At 41.6% G+C, this 24,818-nt stretch overlaps 1 protein-coding gene across 1 annotated transcript in view; it reads right to left on the bottom strand.

The window, feature by feature from the left end:
- GRID2 (glutamate ionotropic receptor delta type subunit 2) overlaps positions 1–24,818 on the bottom strand; it is a 266,673-nt gene that overhangs the window by 189,651 nt on the left and 52,204 nt on the right. Inside the window, exon 3 of the mRNA XM_035112437.2 lies at positions 7,339–7,392. Within this exon, the coding sequence (XP_034968328.2) occupies positions 7,339–7,392 (54 nt within the window). The remainder of the gene's footprint in view (positions 1–7,338; positions 7,393–24,818) is intronic.

Raw genomic sequence — 24,818 nt, 5'->3', positions numbered from 1 at the left:
TTTATGCAAACATCAAGTTCATGCTACGTTCTGAAAAGCTACATAAAGTTAAGTGGTGCTATATGTTATACATACCAGTAGGACTACGCTTAAAATTTCCAGAACAACTAGGACAGGTGCATTGCTATTTCTATTTTATTTCTTTAATGGTTCAACAAATAAAATGCTGAGAGCCATGAATTTTAAACATCAATCTTCTTGACTACACTAAACCTATTATATTCTTCTTCATAGCCTGTCATAGATTTTTGAAGCCATCTGTTATTTATGTTCTTTATGAAATATAGATTTTTCTGCAAACAAAATAACACCTGGCATCAGCTGTGTCCAGTGTAATATCCTGCATTTCTGGTCGATTAATCCTTAATGTACCATAGATAATGGCTTCTCTCAGCTTACGAAGCCATCTTATCATGTAGTCTGTATCATTTCACTAGCTACAAGAGAGAAGGAAAGTTGCTATCTGCTGCAAAATGCAAACAATTCTTTTTTAAAAAAACTTGCAATACAATTAAAGAGAGAAGTTTTAAAGAACCTTAATAACACCATTGGTTTACAAGCATTTTTTTTTGTTTAATTCAACTGGAAAGAAGTTGGTTAAGCTCACTGCAAATCAATCATTATTGTCTTGTTTTGTTACACATCTCAGGATGATCCAGATGCTCACACTCTAAGACGTACGCACCACAGTAGCTCTGCATATGAAGGTGCAGAAAAGCGATACAAAGATAAATGGCAGATAGCTTTTGGCACCTGTGTTAAGAAGCAGGTAACCATTTCGCTATGAGTGCAGAATCAAATATCCCCAAGAGTGCTAAGATGAGAGGTGGATAACAGCCTTCCTGTGTCATCTGCATCATCCTAGTTTGCACATGTTCAAAACCTTGTGCATGCAGATAAGCACAGTGGATCTACTCTCCTTCTTCTTTGCATTGCGTTCCTTCCTTTCCACTCCTCCACTCCTCCCCCAGTTCCGCAGATCAAAGCAATCGAGTGGGCATATATAGAGTAAGATGATCATGCAAACCAACTGATCCCACACCGTTAAGGGATTTCTATAATAACAGTAACACCTTGAACTTGACCTGGTAGCAAATAGGCAACCAGTGCCAGTTTCTGAGCAGAAGTGTACCTGCTGATGGAGTCTCACACCTGTCAGTAATCATGGTACAGCATTCTGCACTAACAGCAGCTTCGGGATCAAGTGCAGATATCATATACTTGAAACACAAGGGAGCCCCATATACAGCCCATTGCAGCAATTCCAATCCAGAAGTTACAAATGCAAGAACTACTGTGGCCCAGCTTTCCCAGTCCATGAATGGTCGTGTCTGGGACAGCTGTCCTGCATGCACAAAAAAAACCTCATGATATGCAGTACAATATGATTGAACTAGGATGCTTGCCTTTGCAGTAACTGAGAAGCTGTCATTCTGCAAAACTTCATATTCACATGACTATGCAATGCTCCACTGCCAAGTTCTATTTTCTATGAATTTCTGACTTTTAGCTGTGCAAACATTTATCATGTCTCTCCCCAAAAGCAGAGAGCATTGTTTCTTCAGTATTCAGCACTTTTGTGCATTTTAATTAGAATTCACGGTTTTTTATTTTCTTCCTTTGCTTTCTGGCAGTTGCTGGCCCTAAGACACATCGTACATTTTACAAACTATCTTGAGACTAAAATTCAGTGAAAAGAAGACTTAAGGTGGTATTGGCAATATATGCATTGCCACTGTAGTGAGGCATTATAAGCCCAGCACAGAAGAGATTCACAACTGTGCTGTTGTAGAGTATAAATTATGTTGGATGGTTTTTGTTTTATTTACACCTTTAATTAATTTTTAATTAATTTTATTCTGTTCTCATGGTTCAGATCCCATTACTGTACATGTGAAACCAGTGGGGTTTACTCCAGTATATGCATTACAGTGGAACCTCGGTTTATGAACACCTCGGTTTATGAATTTTCATTTTATGAACACCGCAGACCCATCTGGAACGGATTAATTCATTTTCCATTACTTTCAATGGGAAAGTTCGCTTCAGTTTATGAATGCTTCAGTTTATGAACAGACTTCCGGAACCAATTACACCCATGCTTCAGTTTATGAATGCTTCAGTTTAAGTACTCCACGGACCCATCTGGAACGGATTAATCCACTTTCCATTATTTTCAATGGGAAAGTTCGCTTCAGTTTATGAACGCTTCCGTTTAAGTACCCCGCGGACTGTCTGGAACAGATTAATCCACTTTCCATTACTTTCAATGGGAAAGTTCGCTTCAGTTTATGAACGCTTCAGTTTATGAACAGACTTCCGGAACCAATTGTGTTCATAAACCGAGGTACCACTGTATTCTACACATTACTTGGCTGGACAACTGTATTGCAAAATTCAGAGAAATGCAAGTTTTGAAGAGTGGTTTATGTTTCAGTTTGGGTTTTGTTGTGGAAAGTGAGTTAGTAAGTATACCTTTAGATGTGAATTTCTCCTCCAGCCTTAGAGTTAAGATACATTTGTATGCAGATCGGGTCCCAATGCTGATATTTGAACCCTGACAGCTTTTCACTTGGGTAATGTAGCCTTCAGGTGAAAATGATTCCACATCCCTGTGATCGACAATTAATCTTTCCCAGTCCTGGAGGTCCACTCACCAGTACCATCAAACTGTCTTGGGGCAACTAATCTTTGGAGAAATGGAACACTGAAGAGGTGGAACTAAATCATTTCTCCATGTTTCTGTTACTCAAGAGCTTGTCTAAAGCTTAAAATACTATTAATAATAAAAACACATTTTGAGATCCAGTAAGCAGGGCAAACACACACACAAAAACCCTATTCTCTATTCCATTGATCTGGATTAGAAAGTGAAAGATTGCTTGCTAAGAAACAGAGCAATTGCATACACAAAGACTTTAATACAAAAGAAACATTTTTTAAAGAAATAAATAAAAAATCACTGTTGCACCTTATTTTCCAGTATACTGCAGTTCTGAGCACTGATACACTGCATTACTTAAAATAGCAGGTCAAGTAAAGATTTCCCACATATTCTCACATCTCAAAGTGAGCAAACAAAACCGCTGAAGTTCATAGTATATAGAAAAAGAGTGGGCAATATGTGGTACCAAATGCTTTTTTTTGTGGTTTAAAAGCTCTCATTAAAATTGCTGCTTCGGAGTTTCTAATGGGAACTGACAAGTCACCAAAGTGTTGGAATCTTAGTTTTACTTTTAAAAAAGAGTCTCTTGCGCCGTGAAACATGCGATGGGCAACGTTCAGCCCCAAGGGTCCCTACTGTGCTCTGTGAAGTTTTATTGGAACTCCGCCAGTCTCTTATACTTCTGGCCTCTGCACCTTGCAGAGATAAAACTGAATACTGTAGGTGATGTTTGAAAACAAATTTTAGGCAGGAATCCCAAGGTGGGTGGGTGGGTGGAAACGGGAAGGAAACAGAGGAAAGAACGAAGGGAGCCGCCTTCTACTGAGTCAGACCATTGGTCCCTCTAGCTAAGAATGGTCTACACTCAGCGGGAGTGACTTCCAGGGTTTCAGACAGGGGTCTCTCCCAGACCTACCTGGAGATGCCTGGGATTGAACCTGGGACCTTCTGCATGCAGAGCAGATGCTCTACCCCTGAGCTACAGCCCTTTTGCACAAAGGACCCAAAGTTAATCTGGGCAGAGTGAGAAGAAAGGCCATCTTTTCTGGGTTCCCTACTTTAAAATATCCCTCTTATTTGGGAACAGATAAACTGGTTTGGTTGCTTGATCTTTTGAATCCATGCCTACCCCCGGTCTGCCAACTGCAAGAGATTTTTGATGCTTTGACCATTAGAGGCTAGATGACATATGGGGAAAAAATACTGGCAGATGGAGGCATCACTGACAACATTAAAAATTGGACCTGGTGGCCTGCATCTAAGCTGGTCAAGAAAGCAATGCTGTGAGCTGTTCCTGTTTATAAGACCTGTGTGTTGTCTCCTCTCCCACACTTAATCCCTCCTTCCTTTTTTTAAAAAAAGGCTTCCCACAGTCCTGCCCAACAAGAATCTTATTCATTGTTAATACTCAGCTCTAGAATATATGTGATTAGAATGAGTGTGTTTATGTGTCAGAGATCAGTGCTTCAAAGAGAACATGCTCCTTATTATTTATTAACTTTATATACCACCATTCATTTGAATATCACAGGGAGATTTGCAGTATAAATCCACAACATACAGAACATAGCAACAACATAACTCCCCCAGCCCTATAGGTACATTCAGATCCCTCCAATCTGGAAAACACATCCAGTGATTGAGTTTTCCAGCCTTAGGCTAACCTCATCTAAGCTATGTGCCCATTATGGCAATTCAGAGCTTCAGAGCGTGTTGAACTCTGCTTCTGGGCTTTACTGTTATACACCAAGTTAAGTTTGCCTTTGTGGCATTACAGTATTGGGAATCCAATGGCAGAAGTATTTCAGATTCTACTGTAGAAGAGCCTGCCTAGGGGAGACTTTTCAAAAGCCTAAGATTAGACTTCATTATTTAGCACAATTCTAAGCTATTCCCCGCTGTCTGTAATTCTTACAGATCTTATCACCTTGCAGTGCATTTCCCCATGAAACTCAGTGAGTTTCTTTCCCAGATCTTCAGTATAAAAATGTAAAGGGATGGGTCCTTTTAGGCCGTGGTATCACAAATACTTTCCTTAAGGATGCTTATCTGGCACCTACATTGGTTTCCTTGAAATTATCTTTTAACTTGCTGGTGTGTTTCTAATTTTTAGTTTAAAGTTTTTATTTAAAAAATGTATATTTGCCTTGTAGATTTTTAAACTTATCATTTCAGATGAAATATGGTATAGAAATGTTTTAAATAAATGGAAAAAAATATGCAGTAGAATGAACAACAACAACCCAATGAATTTGCACAAATTGTGTTACAGCTGAAAAATTGTCCAATTGCAGGATTTGAAATTTTCAGTTGTAGAAACCAGTTTCTAGATTAGTTGTAGAAACGAGTTTCTAGATTTTGCACCCATGATTCTCATAGGCAGTTTAAAATCATGATCTCATCATAAAGGGGGCTGCTTTAAAGCTCAGATTTCCTGCTGAAACATAAATTAACAAAACAAGCAGATAGACCCTGATTAAGATAATTTATTGTAGTGTGATGCAATTAAGACAATCTAATAATTAAACAACAAAGCAGATGTTTGCGGCAATCAAAAACAGATCAAGGAATATGCACAGGATTTCTCCAAACAATACTTGATGTGGAAGATACAGGTAGAGTAGGTGCTATTCACTTTACACTGGGGACCAATTGCCGCCTCACTTAATTAAAATCATGTAACGTGGACATAATAAATTACTCATTTTTTTATAAAAAAAACAAGTCAATGCTCCATCATACTAGAACAACCTAACTGAATAGGATTTTGCGATATTATAGTCTGTGCCAGTGACAAAATGATTTTTAAAGGAAATTTGAGTGGTTCCTATCCATTCTAAGTGGATTTTAAAATACATAAATAAGTATGTGGAAAGCAACTGCACTGCACACTATGGCATTTGCAAAAAAAAAGTACATAGTGAGCCAGTTCGGATGTACTAACCCAAGGGTGGCTAACCTGCAGACCACAGAGTGTGTACAGCTCCCCAAAAGCTTTTATGTGGCCCCCAAAGACCCATCCAAAAGATACCTTTTTATCTGGTTATTTTAATTGGGGGGGCCCTGCTGCAATTCTGCAAGTCTTGGGTTGGTAGCCTCTTCTTAACTTTGCTCATTTATGAGATGTTTCTTAAAAGAACTCACCCAAAATGATTTTAGTTTTACTTCTACATTGACAGCGCTTTGACCACTGTTGGCTTCCTCCACTGCAAATGTTTCAGCTGAGGAAGCCATAAAGGTAAAGGTAAAGGACCCCTGGCAGTTAAGTCCAGTCATGAACGACTCTGGGGTTGCGGTACTCATCTCGCTTTACTGGCCGAGGGAGCTGGCGTTTGTCCTCAGAAAGTTTTTCCAGGTCATGTGGAGCAGCATGACTAAACCGCTTCTGGTGAAACCGGAGCAGTGCATGGAAACGTTGTTTACCTTCCTGCCAGAGCGGTCCCTATTTATCTACTTGCACTTTGATGTGCTTTGGAGCTGCTAAGTTGCATACAGAGGAGTTAACGGCATTTCAGCTCCCAGAACCAGCAGCTGAGCAGCACGTGGAGGAGTGGGAAGCACTATTTTTTTATTTTTTTTTACTCTTCCAAGGATCCTTCTGAGAAAAGTAAATGAGCAGTGTATCTTCCCTCTGCACTCCTGTGCTGGAGTGAAGAGGAGAGAAACGCTACTCTGGACTGCAGCAGCCTCTTACAGTGGACCAAACAGCTTCCAGATGTGGCTTGCCAGTGGCTTCTGAATTCAGATGCAATGGCAAACTGTGGCAGGTGAACCAGCTTCAAATCATGTCTTGTTATCCTGATTTGACATTCCCTCTCAAGCCAAGGTTTGTGAGCTGACATAGATTCAGAGTGAAAAACAAAACACTGGTTTGACTTCATAAATTGTGATTTGGTGTGGCACTTGAATGCAACCATTCTCTCCCCAAATGAAGAGAGGGAGATACTCATTGGCCTGGGTTAGTTTTGGAGGCGGAGGCCTAGCCACCCACTTTCTCCTTGTTTGGGCAAAGGTTTCTGCTCGGTATGATGTGACTGATAGGAGCCAGTACCATGCTGGATCATTTGTGAGCCAGGCATGCACATCAAAACAGTGATAAGAGTAGATGTTTTTTGGGCACTAGAAATACAACTCTGGCTTACCAAGGCCAGGGAAAGTTGGCCTGCAGGCTCAAAATAATTCTCCCTCCTTGACTAGATGTAGGCTTCAATTTAAGTTCCACTGGAATTTATGGGAATTCATTAGGTATATCTTTCTCCAGCTTGCACTGAGCCACTTAAAGTAATTAAGGATAGTAGAGGAGAACAAGCAAACACCACTGAAAAGATTCATTAGACTCACAAAGGGAAGATTGCCTTTGGTTTTTGGATGGTTTGTTAGTTTTCATTTTTTATCTTAAAACATCCCCCAAAATAAGAACTGCAGCTAAAAGAAGTGGGAGTGGGGAGAGAAACTAAACATACTCAGCAGGGAGGTGCTTTTCATTTATGTTATTCAGCTCCACAGTCTTTTCAATTCTATTTTCACCTCTCTCTCTCTTTTTAAACAACCACCACAATTCCCACCCACTAGCATGCCTGAACTCTGCTCCCGTTACATTGCTCCTTGTTGGCAATGTCAAGGCCAGCTCTCAGTATGGATAAAAACAGGACTCACGTTCAGCTGACAGTTACCTCATTTATAATGATCCAGTGACAGTCAAAAGCAACCAAATTGGCTTCCACGACCTGAAATAGAAAACAAACCAGCCATCAGTCATCTTTTCTACATGAAAGCCAATGACTATTAAATAGATGCTTCCCACAAATGACCAAGCCGGGGCAGGAGTGGCAGGGTGGTGGTGATGGAGCAGTAAATAAATAATGATAAAGGCATCGGGTCTGAAAAGACCTTTGCTATTCAGCTGAGAGGGAGGGAGAGATCATTTGAGCAAAATGTTGCCCAAGCATTTGGGCTGCTTTCAGGCATTGCTAATCAAATGTGGGATTATAAGTGCATTTCCAGCACCATGGAGAACAATGGGCCCCTTTGCATTCAAAATCAACCTTTCTTTCTTTTTTTAATGGCCAAAAGGGGTCAGCAAACTTTTTCAGCAGGGGGCCAGTCAACTGTCCCTCAGACCTTGTGGGGGGCCGGACTATATTTTGGAAAAAAAATATGAATGAATTCCTATGCCCCACAAATAACCCAGAGATGCATTTTAAATAAAAGGACACATTCTACTCATGTAAAAACACCAGGCAGGCCCCACAAATAACCCAGAGATGCATTTTAAATAAAAGGACACATTCTACTCATGTAAAAACATGCTGATTCCTGGACCATCTGCGGGCTGGATTTAGAAGGCGATTGGACCGCATCCAATTTCCTCCCTCTCTCATTCCCTCCCTTCCTCATACACACAAGTCTAGTGATGGAGGTGGTCCATAATTTAAAATGAACTGACCTAATTTTATTTACTGGCCCTGGATTTCTGTGTGGGAACAGCTATTGGATGACACACCACTTCTCAGAATTTTGCAACACAGTTTCAGTTTTAAATATGTACACAAAAGCTTATTTCAGGAGGAAATGCATTTAAATGTAAGCAAACATGCAAAATGTGTACACCGTGCGTTCTTTAACAAAAAAGTGCATACAGTTCCAGTGCAAATTTTCATGTGGCTTTATTTTTATTTTTTTAAGGTTTGCAAAAATGGATGCATGGTGTCTGTTAGTGGAGCAGTCTTTCTGTATTTATTTATTTATATATTTCTTGGACAAGGTCTCCCTTTTAAATTCATGGCCTAATGTTCTTCCATGCCCTTGTCTTTTCCCTGAGCTTGCAGGATTCTTCACTGAGTTTGTTGTTGTTGTTGTTGTTGTTTCGTCATTTAGTCGTGTCCGACTCTCTGAGTTTAGTCTACCACAACATCATCAAGGAGGCGGGAGAGCAAATGGGGTTATGATAATGAATAGTCACTAGGGAAACAAAGAAGAAGTCCACTTTGCTAAACTCTCATGAGTCATTTGCATGGCATGAAACAGGTGAGCGGGTTTTCCTCATGGTATTTATTTATTTATCGCAAAACCGAAGAGGAGGTTCAGAGTTTCCATCAGTATTAGAGACTCTGCCAAGTTCTGTTACATCCATTCAACTTATGATCACTACTACAGAAGAGAGAAAAGAAGATACTATGGAATTGACTCCCACAGGAGACAGTGATGGACATCAACCTGCCTGGATGGCTTTAAAAGATTAGACACATACATGGAGGAGAGGGCTACCACGATGTTCTGCCTTCATGGTCAGAGGCAGTAATGTTTTTCTGAATACCAGTTGCTGGAAACCACAGGAGGCGAGAGGACTCTTGTTCCCCACAGGCATCTAAGTGGCAACTATGAGAACAGGATACTGGACTAGATGGGCCATTGGTCTGATCCAGCAGGCTCTTCTTATGTTCTTACTATGTGCTGACAGGTTACCGGACTAAATTACAGGCTCTTTCAAGTCTCACCATCATTTAGAAAGAAGGCACGTACAACGTTGGCTTATTCAAGATCATTTGTTCATTTCACCCAGTAGTTTCTTCTCTGATTGGCAGACACTGTTCAGGTTCCATGGCTAGTTTCTTGGCTACCTCCTGCTCCACTCTCTTTGTCTCCATCATCGACAAAGCAGATTTCTCTAGGATCCACCCTTTTGTGTACTTTCACTGCCTGTCTGGTATCTGACATGTTCCACAACATGAGGATAAGTCTTTTCTGTATATTTTTCAAATGCTAATCCCTCTCCCCTCCCCTTTAAATGAGAAGTTTAAAAATGTCGTTTTAATACACATCTTAATATTACAGGGAAGAGCTAGTGATGAACTGCAAAACAGTTCCCTACTTTAAAAAGGGCAACATGGTCTTCAAGAAATCAGAACGTGTGGATTTTGGCTTGCTGTTCCAGTTAAAAACAGCACTAGAAGTCTGAGAGCAGATGGATGGGAGGAGAATGAGGCTGGGAGATGGCTTCCTAAATGGCAGTGGAATCTTAAGACACATCTACTCAGAAATAAAGTACACAATTATTTAAATGAGACGCACTCCCCACCAACCAGTAAGGGTGCTTTGGAGCACTCAGCTTTGGAGTACTCAGCTTTGGAGAGGGAGAGGGGTAAACATAGTTACTTGCATCCTGTAAATTAGTTACATCCCATTTGGATTACCATAATGTGCTTTACAATGGGCTGCTTTTAGATGCTGTGGCCAAATTGCTGACCAGAGCTGGGTACAGGGAGAACAAAAAAAAGCCTTTAGTGCCTTTAGTTCCAGGCACATTTCAAAGTGCTGGTGGTGACTTATAAAGCCCTCCAGGGCAGTCTCGAGCAGGTCGGCCACCCTGGCACTGAGGGGCGGAGATCGCTCTGGCGCCCCCACCCTCGCAGGGCGCAGCATGGTTGCCGTGCGGCTTTGCCGTGCGGCGCCCTGCCTGCCAGCCCGGTGCCCTGGCACACCGCGCAACCGGGGGTCTACCTAGAGCCGGCCCTGAAGCCCTCTATGGCTTGGGTCTAGGCTATCTGAAGGACTATCTTTCTATATGAGCATGCCTGAGCTTTTATGATCTTCTGGGAAGGCCTTCCTCTCAGTCCTGCCACCTTCACAGGCATGTTTGGTCATGATACAAGAGAGGCGCTTGCCAGTGGCTGTTCCTAAATTGTGGAACTCCCTTCCCCTGCCTGCTTTCCTTTTGTGAGCAGGCAAAGATATTTTTCACCACTAGCTGCTGTGGCAGAATCTTCTGAGTGTGGATGCTGTAGTGTGTGTGTGTCTTTGAAATGGTTTTAAGCATTTTAGGTGGTGTTTTTCAATTTAATGGGGTAACTTATTTAATTGAGTTTAATATTTTATTTTATTTATATTCATTGTGTCTTTTAATTTGATTTATGCAGTGAGCTGCTTTGATTCCTGCACTGAGAGAACAGCAAGATATAAATAAAATAAATAGTAAGGTTACTGGATTTGTTACATATGAAATTTGCCTTTACTCTGGCAAGCCTAGAGTTGCAAAACAACTATAAGGAATAGCTTAGACATAAAGTGAATTCCATAGCTGAGCAGGGATTTTATCTAACAGGCTTGATATAATTAAGCTTCGCAGCAGGGAGCTATTGTAGAGATCTGATTTCCAGCAGGTCTGCAAAGCACCACTAGCATAAAAATACCCCTCCAAACTCTTAGAACCACCCCACCTTCCAGAAAACACTAAGAAAGGCATAGCCTTCTATCGTCAACATAAAAATTTACATATAAAATCTTCAATAAAAGTGCACCAAGAAGAAAGCTTCTTAGCACCATTTTGAATCATTCTCCCTTCAACTGGTACACATGACATAACCAACACCACTGCTCTTTGCCTGAATTGTATCTGAATTTTGCATTGCATGAACAGATCCCAAAGCCCCGGGTTCTTTTCTTTTAGCATTTCCACCCCAATGGTAATGCAAAATGGGCACAAAATGATCCTTGGCAAGCCATGCAGTTGCACTTTTTAAAGGTGGGTGGGATTGTTTGGCAATTTTTCACTGGTTCTTTTATTCCTATGAAGGGCAGTGGGGGGGGGACTCCCCCCTCCACTTCTATATGATCCGTATGGCTTCATAAGGCAATGGGGAGCAATAATAAAAAGCATTTGTGACACAAATCATGGAGAAATCCATTTGGTAGAGGGCATATAAAGGCATCCAGCAGTTTAATGGCCTGCACCTCAGATGGTTGTGCATGTTTGGAATTCATTTGTCTACATTGTTGGCTTTGTGACAGTAAGTAGTGCTCTGTACATATAAAGAGGAGGGACAGATTGAAAATTTCCATATGAGACAAAAATCCTGTGATGGTGCTGTTTATGCAAGTCACATCTTGAGCTGAACAGGGAAAATAACACATACACCATGGAGCTAAACTAGAGAATGCATTCCTAATGAGGGCTGGAAAAGCTTCTAAGACCTAAACCTTTTCCCCAGAATATGAAGTGAAGCAACATTAACCCCTGGCAAGCCCTTTCCACAAATCCATATGGAAATCTGAAGAGTTTTCAGACATGCCTAAGCATCTTGCTTTCAAAATAAAACAAAAGGCCTTAAGACATATCAAACTAAGCAGGAGTAGCTTGGAATCTCTGCAGCAAGGAAAAATAAATCATCCACTTAATTACCAAACATCTGATTGGCACCTCCAAGGTAAAGATCTACTGTGGATTTCAGGTTTGGTTTTTAATTGCATAAAGGGATGGAAATTATTTACAGCATGCCTGTAATGAGCAAAACTGATAAATTAACAGTCTCACACTGATGATTTATCAAGCGTGCAGCAGGTATGTTGGGCGGGTGATTGCAGCTTGTTCCAGCTGAGTGTGTGAGCAACTGTTGTTGCTGCTTTTCTAACAGCTGGGATGGTTCAGTAGACAGGGATCTAGAAGACTAGTCCTTGCACAGCCATGGATGTGTTGAAAGGCCTCAAGCAAAATGAAAGCCAGTGTGGAGTAATGGTTAGAGTTTAGGACTAGGACCTTGGACATCAGGGTTCAACTCTCTGCTCAGCTATATAGCTCACTGGGCAACATTAGGCAACATCAGGACAGCCACTGCTCCTCAACCTAACCTACCTCACCAGGTTGTTTGGTGGATTAAATAAGGAGGGGGAGAACTCTGTGCACCATCTTGAGCTCCTTGGAGAAAAAATGCGACACAACTGCAATAAATAAATTATTAAGAAATACTGATTTCTCTGTTTCCAAATCTCCTTTGTAAAATTGGCATCAGAATTAGCCAGCATCAGCACCACAGAAAAAAAGTGGTGAAGAAAATATCTCTGAACTGAAAAGGTTCTGGATTAAGACATATTTTTGTTCCAATGTCACTCCAAGGCTCTTGAGTTGCACCACCAGTCAACTAAATTCAACAGCATGTGCACACATGTGTGAACTATGGCACTCACTTCTCTTGGTCAAGTCAAATCTGAACTGTTTTTTGTTTTGTTTTTTATAAGAAACATCATCAGATCCCTTTTGTCCTGTTCACCTCTCTACTGTTGAGGTTTAAACGGACTGTGCTTTATCTTTCTCCATCCTCTCTCTCTCTCTCTCTCTCTCTCTCTCTCTCTCTCTCTCTCTCTCTCTCTCTCTCTCTGTGTGTGTGTGTGTGTATGAGGAGTGTTGAGGAATAGCATTTTCCCGGCCTTTGGCTTTTAATTATTTGTTGCCTTCTTGAGTGGGTGGGATGTTTTAATCTTGCCTTTTCAAATTAGGATTGCCTTTTATATTTTTATTTGTTTTCTTTCACACTGGTTTTGATGTATGTATTTGTTTATACAGTATATTGTAAGTCACTTTGAGATGATGATAATAATAATAATAATAATAATAATAATAATAATAATAATATGATGATGATGTTGACTTGGCCACAAGCCAGTGGGTTAGGTTTTACCTGCCAACCCTCCACTCCTCTGCCAACTTGTTCATGACCAGGACCCCAAATATATGGCAGATTTGAAATGGAAATCATTATTTCTTAAAAACAAAAGCCCAGGAAGTACCGTTAGTGATGCTTTTGATTAATCACTGAATACATCAGGTTGGCACGCTGCATTGTGAAGACGACTTCACACTCCATCAGATATGGACGCCACTCAACCAAGGAGCACAAAAGTGAATGGAGCAGGGAAGCACATTATTATTTTTCCACAGAATGCACATCGGGGAGAGATTCTGCAGAGTGCAGGAAAATGCTGTCAAGAAGACAAGGGATGAGCGAAGAGAAACCATCTGTCATTGGCAGGAACTCCAAAACTTCTGAATGTTTGGGAGAGCCTAAGAATTTATCAGTGTTTTCTTCTGTCATTCACTCTCAAGCCTTCAAACAGGCTAAATGTAAGACAATGCTGCCAGTTTACAAGCTGCTCTCATTTGTAAGGAAAAAATAAATTAAAAAAATCCTCCAAGCATTTGAAATAGCTACCCGGCAATGAAGACCTAGCAATTTAGCAGAATAATAGAAAAAACAAGTTGTACACTTTGCTGTCATTCCTAGTGGTTCCGCTCTATTTTCCCAGGTCTCTTTAGGGTATGTCAAAGTTAGCGCTTTTACCAAATGCCTGCAACACCAGGACTACAACAAAGCCCAAGGGAACAGCTAGCCGTGTAAATACACATTTTACTTTGAGTGCCACTTGGGCAGAAAATGCAGCTTTGAAAAGGTTGAAATAACAAACAAACACTTAGGCAGCCTTTGTAAATTTTGAATGTTAGGAACGAAAGGTGCTGCCTTTCATAGAATCTGACCATTTATCCATCTAACTCAGTGGTGCTTACACTGACTAGCAGCAGCTCTCCAGCGTTTCAGGAAGGAGTCTTTCCCAGCCCTACTTGGAGAAACCAGGGTTTGAGCCTGCGATCTTTTACCTTAAAAGCATGTGCTCTATCACCGAGCCACAGTCTTCCTCAAAGAGTTCTCCATTGTGCAGATAGATTTATGGTCAACTGCCACTTGGCCAATACTTAATTGATGGTGAAGTGCTAAAGTACATTTACCGACCTTAAGTCTCTTAACATTGCTTTATTTATCCTTCCACTGGGCTGAGCCAAAATAGAAGGTGATGCGGCATTGTGTGAGAAATGTATCCCCTATGAAATGTGCCTTTGCTGCTTGCATGGTAATTGGTTTGTGTGTGCAAAATGGATCAGACATGTTTAACTATTCAGAGTGAGAACAGTAGGCATTGCCTTCATTTCGATTTGGCTTTGTAATGACACCACACACCACTTTTCATTCTGCTTGCTGCATGACTCCTTGATTGGCAGGATCACATAACCAGCAAAGAAAAACCGCTAAGAAGGGCTGTGAAAATGGAGGTAAACAGAGCAAAATATTGTGAAAAGGGCAAGCTTGCTCCCCTGAACTATCCAAAATTGGTGTCAATGATATACTGCCAATCTACACTATATTTGTTTTAGAATGGTTCTTCCTTAGTCACGTTCCACATCAATTCAGATACGCCAGAAGAGAACAGAGTATACTTGGTGGCAATGCTTTTTTTCCCCAGGGGGTACTCAAGGGTACACAGTACCGGCACCTCTTTTTGTTGTTGTTAAAAAGTGTGGCATTTACTGTAACAACTTCATGGTGAGTACTGGCACCTATTTTTCTAGAAAAGAAGCACTGATTGGTGGGTGTTTTGTCTAAGCTCCCCTTTCCCATCTGATGACCAGGAAACATTCAGAAGAGTTTGATCCCTCTATCAAATTATTATTTCCAGAGAAAGAATTAATATTCCCTTTTCTCACTTGGCTAGTAAAGTCCTTCTTCTTCTTTGGCGATCACTCATATCCGAGTAAGATTGGCTTCCATAAACATGGTTTTAACAATGAGTCCGCAAGTGACTGTGAGGCCAATTCTGGATCCACACATCCTTCCACAGTGGGGACATTGGTTTCTGGGCAGGAGCTGATCATGGATTTGCCAAGTGTGCTTTCCTCTTAGCATGTTTCTCCCTTGCATCCTGAGTTTGCATGTCTTCAAAGCCCATGACACCTTTGGTAAAGGCTGTTCTCCAACTGGAACACTCGCAGGCCAGTGTTTCCCAGTTGTGCATCCTATTGTCACCAGACTCTCATCCTAGTTAGTAGGCTCTAAGGAGTGAAACTGGCAAAGATATATCACAAAAAGGATAATAAATGTTGGAAATCCAAAGAGTCAGAAGGGATCTTTAACCATATGTGGTGGACTTGTCCCCGAGTAAAGAGCTTCTGGGATAAGATTTATAATGAGTTGAAGAAAGTGTTTAAAAACATGTTTCCTAAGAATCCAGAAGCCTTTTTACTCGGAATTACAAGGAAAGAATTGCCAAAGAAAGATGTTACTTTTTTCCTGTATGCCACAGCAGCAGCTAGGATTGTATTAGCTAGGAATTGGAAATCTGAAGATCTACCTACAGTGGACGACTGGCAGATGAAGCTGATAGAATTTATGGAACTGTCTGAACTGACTGGGAGAATCCGAGATCGGGGAGAAGAGACGGTGGAAGAAGATTGGAAGAAATTTAAGATTTATTTGGAGAAGAAATATAAAATTAAAAATGGACAATAAGGGAAATGGAAGTACAAAGAGGCTGTAGAAGCAGCTAGATATAGTAAGAAGGGAATAGGTTTATATGTAATAGAATTATTAAGACTTTTAGATCCAAATACTGGGAACGTGTGTTTAAAATGGATCAAAAATTGTTTTTATAAAAAGTATTCTAGAAGAAGAAATGGTTTAAGAAGAAGAGAGAGCTATATTAGTTATTAATAGAAACGTGGAGGGGGAGGAAGTCAACAGGGTAAGAAATTTATCTGAGAAATGTTAAATAATTGTTTTTTCCTTTTTTCTCTGTTTTTCATTTTTATGTTTTCTTATCTTCTGTATTTTTTTGTATTTGTTATAAAACCAATAAAAATATATTTAAAAAAAAACAAAGGTGTGTGTGTGTGTGTGTGTGTGTGTGTGTGTGTGTTACAATACATAGTAAGTTACTAGTGTCATACATGCAGACCCATTCCTGACAATAACCTGAGGTGACTAATTCCTTCAAGGTGAACCTGAAATATGTGGAGATTGAAATGCTTTGATTCCAGGATCTTGTTTTTGAACTCTATTTCTTTGACTTTTGCATTGCAGGGGATTAGATGCTGTGGCCCTTGGGGTCCCTTTCAACGCTACAATTATATGATTCTATGACTTCTAGGTCTAGATGTTGCAAATCTCTGGGACATCATCACAGTCATCTTTTAGTTCCCCCAATTCTTACATTTGTGCAGATCCTCAGGTCCATTCATTGGAGGGTTCTATTGACATTCCAAGATAAATACGTAAAACAATGTTACATCATAATCTATTGCACTTGTGACCCCCCCCCCCCGCCCTGTTCCCAAGCTATCCAAACTGCTAAACCCTAGTTCAACAGAACTTCGCTGCACGCGGCTGAGCAACATGTTAAAAAATTGTAAGCCTCTGAAATGCAATGTAATCCTTTTGTCATGCCAGAAATATTGAACACAGCAGTGCTTATACAGGCCAGATTGCAAAACTGTGACAACGCTATGAGGCATACAATGACAACTGATACTCTCCCCCCACCCCTTTACAGCAACGTGTGACATGATCTGGAACCTTGTTTGGATGAACAATCTCCCCTTACTTTCTGAGGTGATTTCAATTGTTTTCAGCATAGTAAAAAGCACCTGAAGGCTTCACATAAACCCACAGAGCTAGAATTGCATGGCAGGGAAACAAACTGTCACAGGACTGCCTTATCTGCATCTCTCTGTGGGTTTCCTTGGGATCAAAAACGTTGAAATAGCTTTATCTAAACATCCACTATCTATGCTACAGTGAGTGCCTATCTGCTCACAAACCCAGCTCCACCTTTCCAACTGGAAGCACACTAAACGTCTTTGATCCAGAACTGCTATCAGACACCACTGGCATCCATGTTATCTCATGGACCAATGGAGCTGGTTATTGTTAGCGCTCTGTACTTGGATCTACCCGCACTTCCTCTCTCCCTGCAGATATAGAAGAGTTGCCAGTAATGAGACCCAGACATCAGTTCAATGATGTGATCACTGCGAGTCAAACAGATCTGAGCACAGGCAAATAAGACAGAAGAATCCAACTGTCATACTCTAGCAAATCATAAGACAAGGCAACTCCACAAGTTCGCCCATCTCCCAGGGGCAAAAAGAAGCAGGCAGATCTACACCTGGAGCTCTGAAAGGCAGGAGGAGAAGCCAATGTGCATGAGAACAGCAGGGGATGTGTCTTAAAGATGAAGGCTGTGTTAGCTGATTTGGAGAGAGGAAAGAAGCAGGAGGGAAAGACAAAGAAAATGCATTGTTTGATGCAAAGTTAAGAGCTGGAAGACACACACATCCAGTTCCCTGCAGGGCCTGTGCCTGAATTCTCAGAGTGTGTCTCAGTCTCTCCCCCACCCCCAGCTGCTATTCTATTAATCTGCTGCCATGTTATCAGTCTATTTCTGCAGTGGATTCCTGCTGGGGCCACAGCAAGACCTGTCCTTTGTCTTTGCCCCTAGCCCTTGAGCTTCTCAGTGGAGAAATCAGTTACAGATTAATAAAGCACCAACTTGCACACCAGAAGCCAAAGCTCATAAAGCTATTGTCACCACAGGCAGGAGGCTGGGTGCATCATTAATCTCTGTTGCCTAATGGCACATACAGTATGTACACAAGCAGATGTATACACACAAACACACACACACACACACACACACACACACACACGGTTGTGTTTAGTTTTTATTCCTCCCTCTATCTCTCCCTTCCTTGGTGGCAACTGTCTCCCCATTGAAACTTTTTTTCATTAGCCAATATTATGAAGTTAGGTCTTTGCCCTATAGAAGCAGATGCACATTGCAGCCACCCCAAGGATGCTGCCACATGCTAACAGCAGCAGTGGGAAATGTGTGGCCTCCCCATTTGGCCCACGAAGCCATTTCAGCCAAGCTGCATCCACCTACCCTACACCTGATGCATATATGATGTCAGGCATTTCAGCCAAGCTGCATCCACCTACCCTACACCTGATGCATATATGATGTCAGCTGTCAGGCAAGTGAAAAAAGCACGGCTCCCTGATGAAAGCAGGCAGATCAGCTGATCATTGGTGATTGCAAAGCTCTGTGCCTTTGCAAGCAGCGCTGCCATTTCAAACCATGCGGAGAAGGGTCAACAGGGCATCTGATGTCATTGTAGGATCAGTTGATTGATAAGTGAGTGGCCCACAGGATATGAGTGAGATATAGATTTGGATCCAACTCCCCATGCCCACTGGTGTGATCATATTCTCAAGTTGTATATATGTGTAAATAAGCCATATATCATAAAGACACCACAGTCTCTGCTATACCTCATTTCCAGAAGGAAACATAAACCGTGAGTAAACGCCTGGAAACCCCTAGAATATTGCACTGCTCAGAGATTGGAATGGCGTGCAACAATATGTATATTTCTTAAGCGGTTTTGTAAAGTTTTACTAAATAGTGGTATACCTTTTTGGCACCTTTTTGTGAAAAGTGATATAGAAACCTTTAAATATGTGAACAAATGCTTTCAGAAGGTATGCTTGTGGTATTCAGCATCTGCAGATTCTAATGCAAACTGAAGTGACCGAAATCTCTTAGACTAGCATGTGGATTGGAACTTAGCTGTGCACCAGTTCTTACATTTCTCCAAATGTTTCAACATGATTCTTGGCAGAGTAAACACTTATTTTGGGGGGTGGGGGACAGCGGCAGTTATAGTTAGAAATGCTTTGAAATAAAAATAAAAAAGAGAGAGTGAGAGAGAGAAACTACATTTAGAAAAACATAAAATTAGGCTTCTTCAAAGTAATAACTGCTCTATAATGGATTGTCTTCTCTTACAATATATAACAGTAACAGCTCTTTTTTTACCATACTTAGCTACATTTAAAATACAAAAATAGGCTTTTTCAAAATAATAACTGCTTCCTAATGGCTTGTCTTCTCTTACTATATATAGCAGCAATATGTTTTTCATTTCATTTTCATTTTTACTAATCCATTTCCTTTTAGATAGAATGTGGTCCCTTTTGGGGGGGAATGGATAAAAGTTTGGGCATCATTTGGGGCAAGTGATGCAGCCAAATTGCAGAAACTAATCAGGTGTTTGTCTAGACTAGAGAACAGTTGCATGTTATCCTAGGCGTATCACTCTGAGCTCAATAACAAAAGAAAGGTGGGGTGTTTATACGATCAATAATATTTCATTAACCAATTCATGTGTTGAGAAGCCCATAATCTTGATGTCAGTATAATGCAGCTGCATTAAATATTAAATATAAGGCAATAGAAGTTGCCTTATATTGGAATCAGAACATTTGCCCATGCAGTGCTGGCATTGATTCTCAGATAGGTGGCTGACTAGATTAGGCCGTATCCTCAGGCCTTAAAAACTGAATGTCACCCGACAGAGATGATGCCCTGGATACTTCCACACACTGATACATATTAATTGTGGTATACAGATTGTGGCAGATGCAAGTGGGTTTTGTCCTTGAAACATTTTGCAAACATGCCAATGCTTCCACCATGCCTCACCTGGGTCAAATAGCAAAAGACCCCAGACCACTTGGAAAAGCACAATATAGAAATTTATGTATGCAACTACAGCTCCAAGAATGGCATTGGCCAAAAGATGGAAATAGTCCCGACGAGACAAGAATGGCTACAGAAATTAAGGAACTATGCAGAAATGGTGAAACTTACCAGAAGAATAAGAAACCAAGTCAAAAAAAACCCCTCTTTAATAGGGAATGGAAATCTTTTATTGAATATTTACAAACAAATTGTAAACAAAGTAAGGCTTGGCAGGGTTATTGTAAAAATGTGCAGTTGCTAAAACATATATGAAATAGATGAGAAAAAATATAAATAGATTTAAATGGGAAATGCAGGGGAAAAGAGAGTAAATTTAAGGAACTGCAGAAAGAGGGAAAGGGGAGTCAAGGTTTAACATGTAATGATGACTTTTTTCTGTTTGAAATGTTTATTTGCCATAAATGAAAATTATAGATAAAAACTTTAAAAAGGAAAAGCACTGCTGGTTGTCACTGAGAGGGCACAACAGAGGGCTTATTGACACCTCTGTTTGCTCCAATTTATCACTAAGGAGCAGAATTCCAGGAAAAAAATTGTGGGGCAAAGGGAAAACCACTCAGACCTATGCCTAGAAAGTGCAGGACAAGCAGAAAACTGTTCTGACCCATGCTTTCTATGCAAGAGACAAGTAGAAGTACAGGGGACCCTTTGGATATGAAATAAATTAGTTCCGGGGGGGGGGGGGGGTCCGCCCGAAACTCAAAAAGTCCATAGACAGAGGCGTTGCTTCTGTGCATGCACATGGCACGATTGAGTGCTTCTGCACATGCACATGCGGCAAAACCTGGAAGTGCCCTGGCACAATGAGCCAGTAAACCCAATGGGAAGGACGGCTCTGCATATCCCCAAAACAAACACTGAAAACAACACTAGGATGAAATTATTCTGCTTGGTGCACCAGCAAACATGTAATCTTTACAAAGTACTTTGTACCTAAGGTCATCCTGAAGTTTGCAGATGCAGCTGAGTGCCTTAATCATTTAGCTACTCTACCTGCCACAGAAGCACATAATGCAGTTTCAACCTTCACTCCAAATATCAACAAGTGCACTATATAAAGCGTGTCTGATTGCATTTCAGACACTGAATGCACCACCACAGCTTTGAGGCACTACGATCCAGTCACTTGAAGTTGAGCCTTTATTGTGCAGTTGTAAAACTGGTTGAAGGATGAGCTCAAAGCACTATATATTTATTAAGATGAAGTTAAGAGGTTAAATGTGTTCATTCTGTTGGTGATGGGATCACATGAAATCCTCCATAAAGCAAAGCCTGACACAGCGGATTGCAGCCTCTCAGAGCTCATAACTGGGACTTGTAAACAGGGGGGTTTGTGAGGGATTGGTGGAGGAGACCGAAGAGGGTGGGCTTGTGTCTCTTGGATTAAGGCTGGTTGCTTTTCTGAGCTGTTTGGGGGCTTGATTGTGAGTCTGTTTGTGGGTATGGCCATATGCTCTGCTACACATGATCTCAGGGCAGTGCCGGATTTACGTATAAGCTAAACAAGCTATAGCTTAGGGCCCCCCTCTCTTGGGGGGCCCCAAAAAAATTAAAGGAAAAAAACCTGGATGTACATTTCCAAAATATAAGATAAAAAACAAATACAGTGGTACCTCGGTTTACAAACACAATTGGTTCCGGAAGTCTGTACTTAACCTGAAGCGTACTTAACCTGAAGCGAACTTTCCCATTGAAGGTAATGGAAAGTGGATTAATCCGTTCCAGGCGGGTCTGTGGAGTACTTAAACTGAAAATACTCAAACCGAGGCATACTTAAACCGAGGTATGACTGTAAAATAAAATCTACATGCAGCAACAGTGTTCTATGTTGCGTAGGCTCCTATGATGTAAATAATGGGTCCCACCTGTTATGTGCAAATGGGTTTAGATACCTATTTGGTCCATAAATTACCATATAGCATATATTCAACACAAAAAAGTGACAATTTGTTTTTGACAAAGGACAGCTGGACATATAAAGGACTCCATTACCTTCAGTAGCTTAGGGCCTCATCAAACCTAAATCCGGCCCTGTCTGAGGGGAAGGTGCTACTGCCAAGAGGAAGTCAGGCTGAACAAGGAAATGAATTGTGGGAGGTGTTAGCGCAGGGGTCAGCAGCCTAAGCAGCCCATGGGAGTCATTTAACCGCCCCCTGAGCCGCTCCCGAACCGAGCCACCCGCATGGCGAATCACCATGCGCTGCGCTAAACTGGCACAGCGCAGCACGGGGACTTTCTTCCGCGATGCCGGAAATCACGTCTGCGCATGCTCACGCGCATGTGCAAACCGGCCCACAGAGTGATCTCCGCTGGAGTGAACCAGCCCAGGCAAGGTAAACCTTGCCGACCCCTGTGTTAGCGGCTAGCAGCAATTCTATTTAGCTTATTGCAGCCTCCGGGAGCTTGTGACTAGGACTTGTAGACAGGGATATTTGTGAGGGCGTTTTGAGGGGGAAGCCCAGAGTGCTGTCCCATGGTGTACATAGGGCCAAGAGACATAGGTGGTGAGGGAGCTGCTGCAGTGACATGTAAGGCCTTTGCCATGTTTGTCTTCCTGTCTGAGAATGTGCAGAATACCTGCAGCAAGTGCAAGCCTTGCTGGAAGAGAAGGTACAGCAACTTGATGACCGCCTTTCCCAACTTCAAGCTACTGGGCAAGAGGAGGAATTTCTCGAAAGAGCAGAGTAGATTGTTCTGGAACAGTGATGCAGGTGGGGTGCCCCTAGGGAGGAGGAAAATCACCCATTGCAGGAAATGAATCCCTGGAGGAATGTGACACATGGAAGCAGGTCTGTCAGCAGCCATGCTATGACACTGGAGCTGCAAAATGGATTCTATGCCCTCACATCAGGCACAGATTTTGGGCTAGAGGAGCAATGGCAACAGTTGCAGACCTCAGAATACACTGAGGTGGCTGTGGAAGGTACAGTGTACTGAGGGGGGGGGGTAGAAGTAGCAGTGTGTGGCGGTAACAGGATGTCCCAGATTCATGATGCAACAGAGAATTTGCCAAGTCTTATAAAGCTCATTGATCACAACCCCTTCCTTCTGATTCATGTGGGCTGCCATATTTCAAAAAGTGAAAATCCAGACACAAAAGTTGCAAAGGAAAATGACTTGGTGCTACGGAAACCTGCTAAATGGGAGGAAACTACAAGAAGGAAGCAGCTGGAGGTAATGACTTGAGGTTTCAGTTGACTAAATACTAATGCATGGAGTATGAGAAAAAAGCAAGACAAATTTGAACTCTTGATGCAGGATAGCAAATATGACCTAATATGCATTGCTGAAAGCTGGTGGGGTGAGACTAATGACTGGAATGTAGGAATTGAGGGGTATAACCTGTTCAAAACAAGTAGACCAAACAGGAAAGGAGGCGGAGTAGCATTATATGTAAAGGCTGTGTATCTGGCGGTATGAAGGGCGGTATATAAATTTAATAATAATGATAATAATATGTACACTTGTGAAGAGATTCATGACCTGGAGAATGGAAGGCAGATTGAGAGCATATGGTTAAAAATTGTAGGAGAGGCAAAGAGGCAAAGAACAGTGTGACTTCACACTGAGTGTCTGCTATTGACCTCCAAGCCAGACTGAAGACTTGGATGATGCCTTCCTACAGCAGATTACCAAACATTCAAAAACAATAGATATGGTAGCCATGGGAGACTTCAACTACCCTGATATCTGTTGCAACTCAAACTCTGCCAAGAATGAAAGGTCCAACAAATTCCTCAATTGCCTTGCTGACAATTTCATTATCCAGAAGGTGGAAGATGCAGCAAATGGATAATCTCTCTTAGACCTGTTCTCGCCAGCAGGGAGGAATTAATCAATGAAATAGAAGCACTGGGAACCTTGGGAGAAAGAGGTCATGCCCACTTGAGTTTCATGATACAGAAGCAAGGGCTAGCCGAGTGTAGTTGGATATGCCCTCTTGAAAAAGTTTCTAGGGGTCTTAGCAGACCACAAGCAGTATGCTGCTACAGCAGCAAAAAAGAGCTAATGCTATTGTAGCCTGCATCAATTGAAGATTAGTGTCCAGGTCAAGGAAAGTAATAATACTATTCTATTCTGCTTTGGTCCATACCCAGAGTACTGTGTGAAGTTCTGGACACCACTATTTAAGAAGCATATTGACAAGCTAGAATTTCTGTGGTTGTATAATAATGAAACACGGGTGGCACTGTGGGTTAAACCACAGAGCCTAGGGCTTGCCGATCAGAAGGTCGGCAGTTTGAATCCCCACGACGGAGTGAGCTCCCATTGCTTGGTCCCTGCTCCTGCCAACCTAGCAGTTCGAAAGCACAGCAAAGTGCAAGGTACCGCTCCGGCGGGAAGGTAAACGGCATTCCCATGCACTGCTCTGGTTTGCTAGAAGCAGCTTAGTCATGCTGGCCACATGACTCAGAATCTGTACACCGGCTCCTTCGGCCAGTAAAGCGAGATGAGAGCCACAACCACAGTCGCCCGTGACTGGACCTAATGGTCAGGGGTCTCTTTACCTTTATAATAATGAAACACTTCCCAGGTTCACCATGCTGGAAGCCAGACATTTTGATCAAGGAACAACCCAACAGTCTTTCTGACAGCAAATATCTTTAGAGATATAGTTTCACTACAAATTATGCTTTGTATTGATGCCAACAGCAGCAGCAGGAACAAAGGTCAGTTGAGTAGCTTTCACAGTTAGCATTGCACTAGTCTATTTAAAGCACACGTTTTTAAGTAGTGCTTAGAAAAGAGATTGGATTTCAGCTCCTGGATTTTGAGTGGGGCCTGGCCAATTTTTGAGCCTGTAGCCTGTTAATTTTCCATTAAACTGCTTTTGATTCTTGAACTTCTATTGTCATAAAACCAACTTCAACCTATTGTATTTCTTTGGAAAGCAGTAGAATGCTACTTGTTTGCAAATCAGAAGTCTTGGATATCTGTAACAATAAATGGA

The sequence above is a fragment of the Zootoca vivipara genome, chromosome 9 (assembly GCF_963506605.1).
Source record: "Zootoca vivipara chromosome 9, rZooViv1.1, whole genome shotgun sequence".
Classification (NCBI taxonomy): domain Eukaryota; kingdom Metazoa; phylum Chordata; class Lepidosauria; order Squamata; family Lacertidae; genus Zootoca; species Zootoca vivipara.
This window is presented reverse-complemented; position numbering and strand designations above follow the sequence as displayed.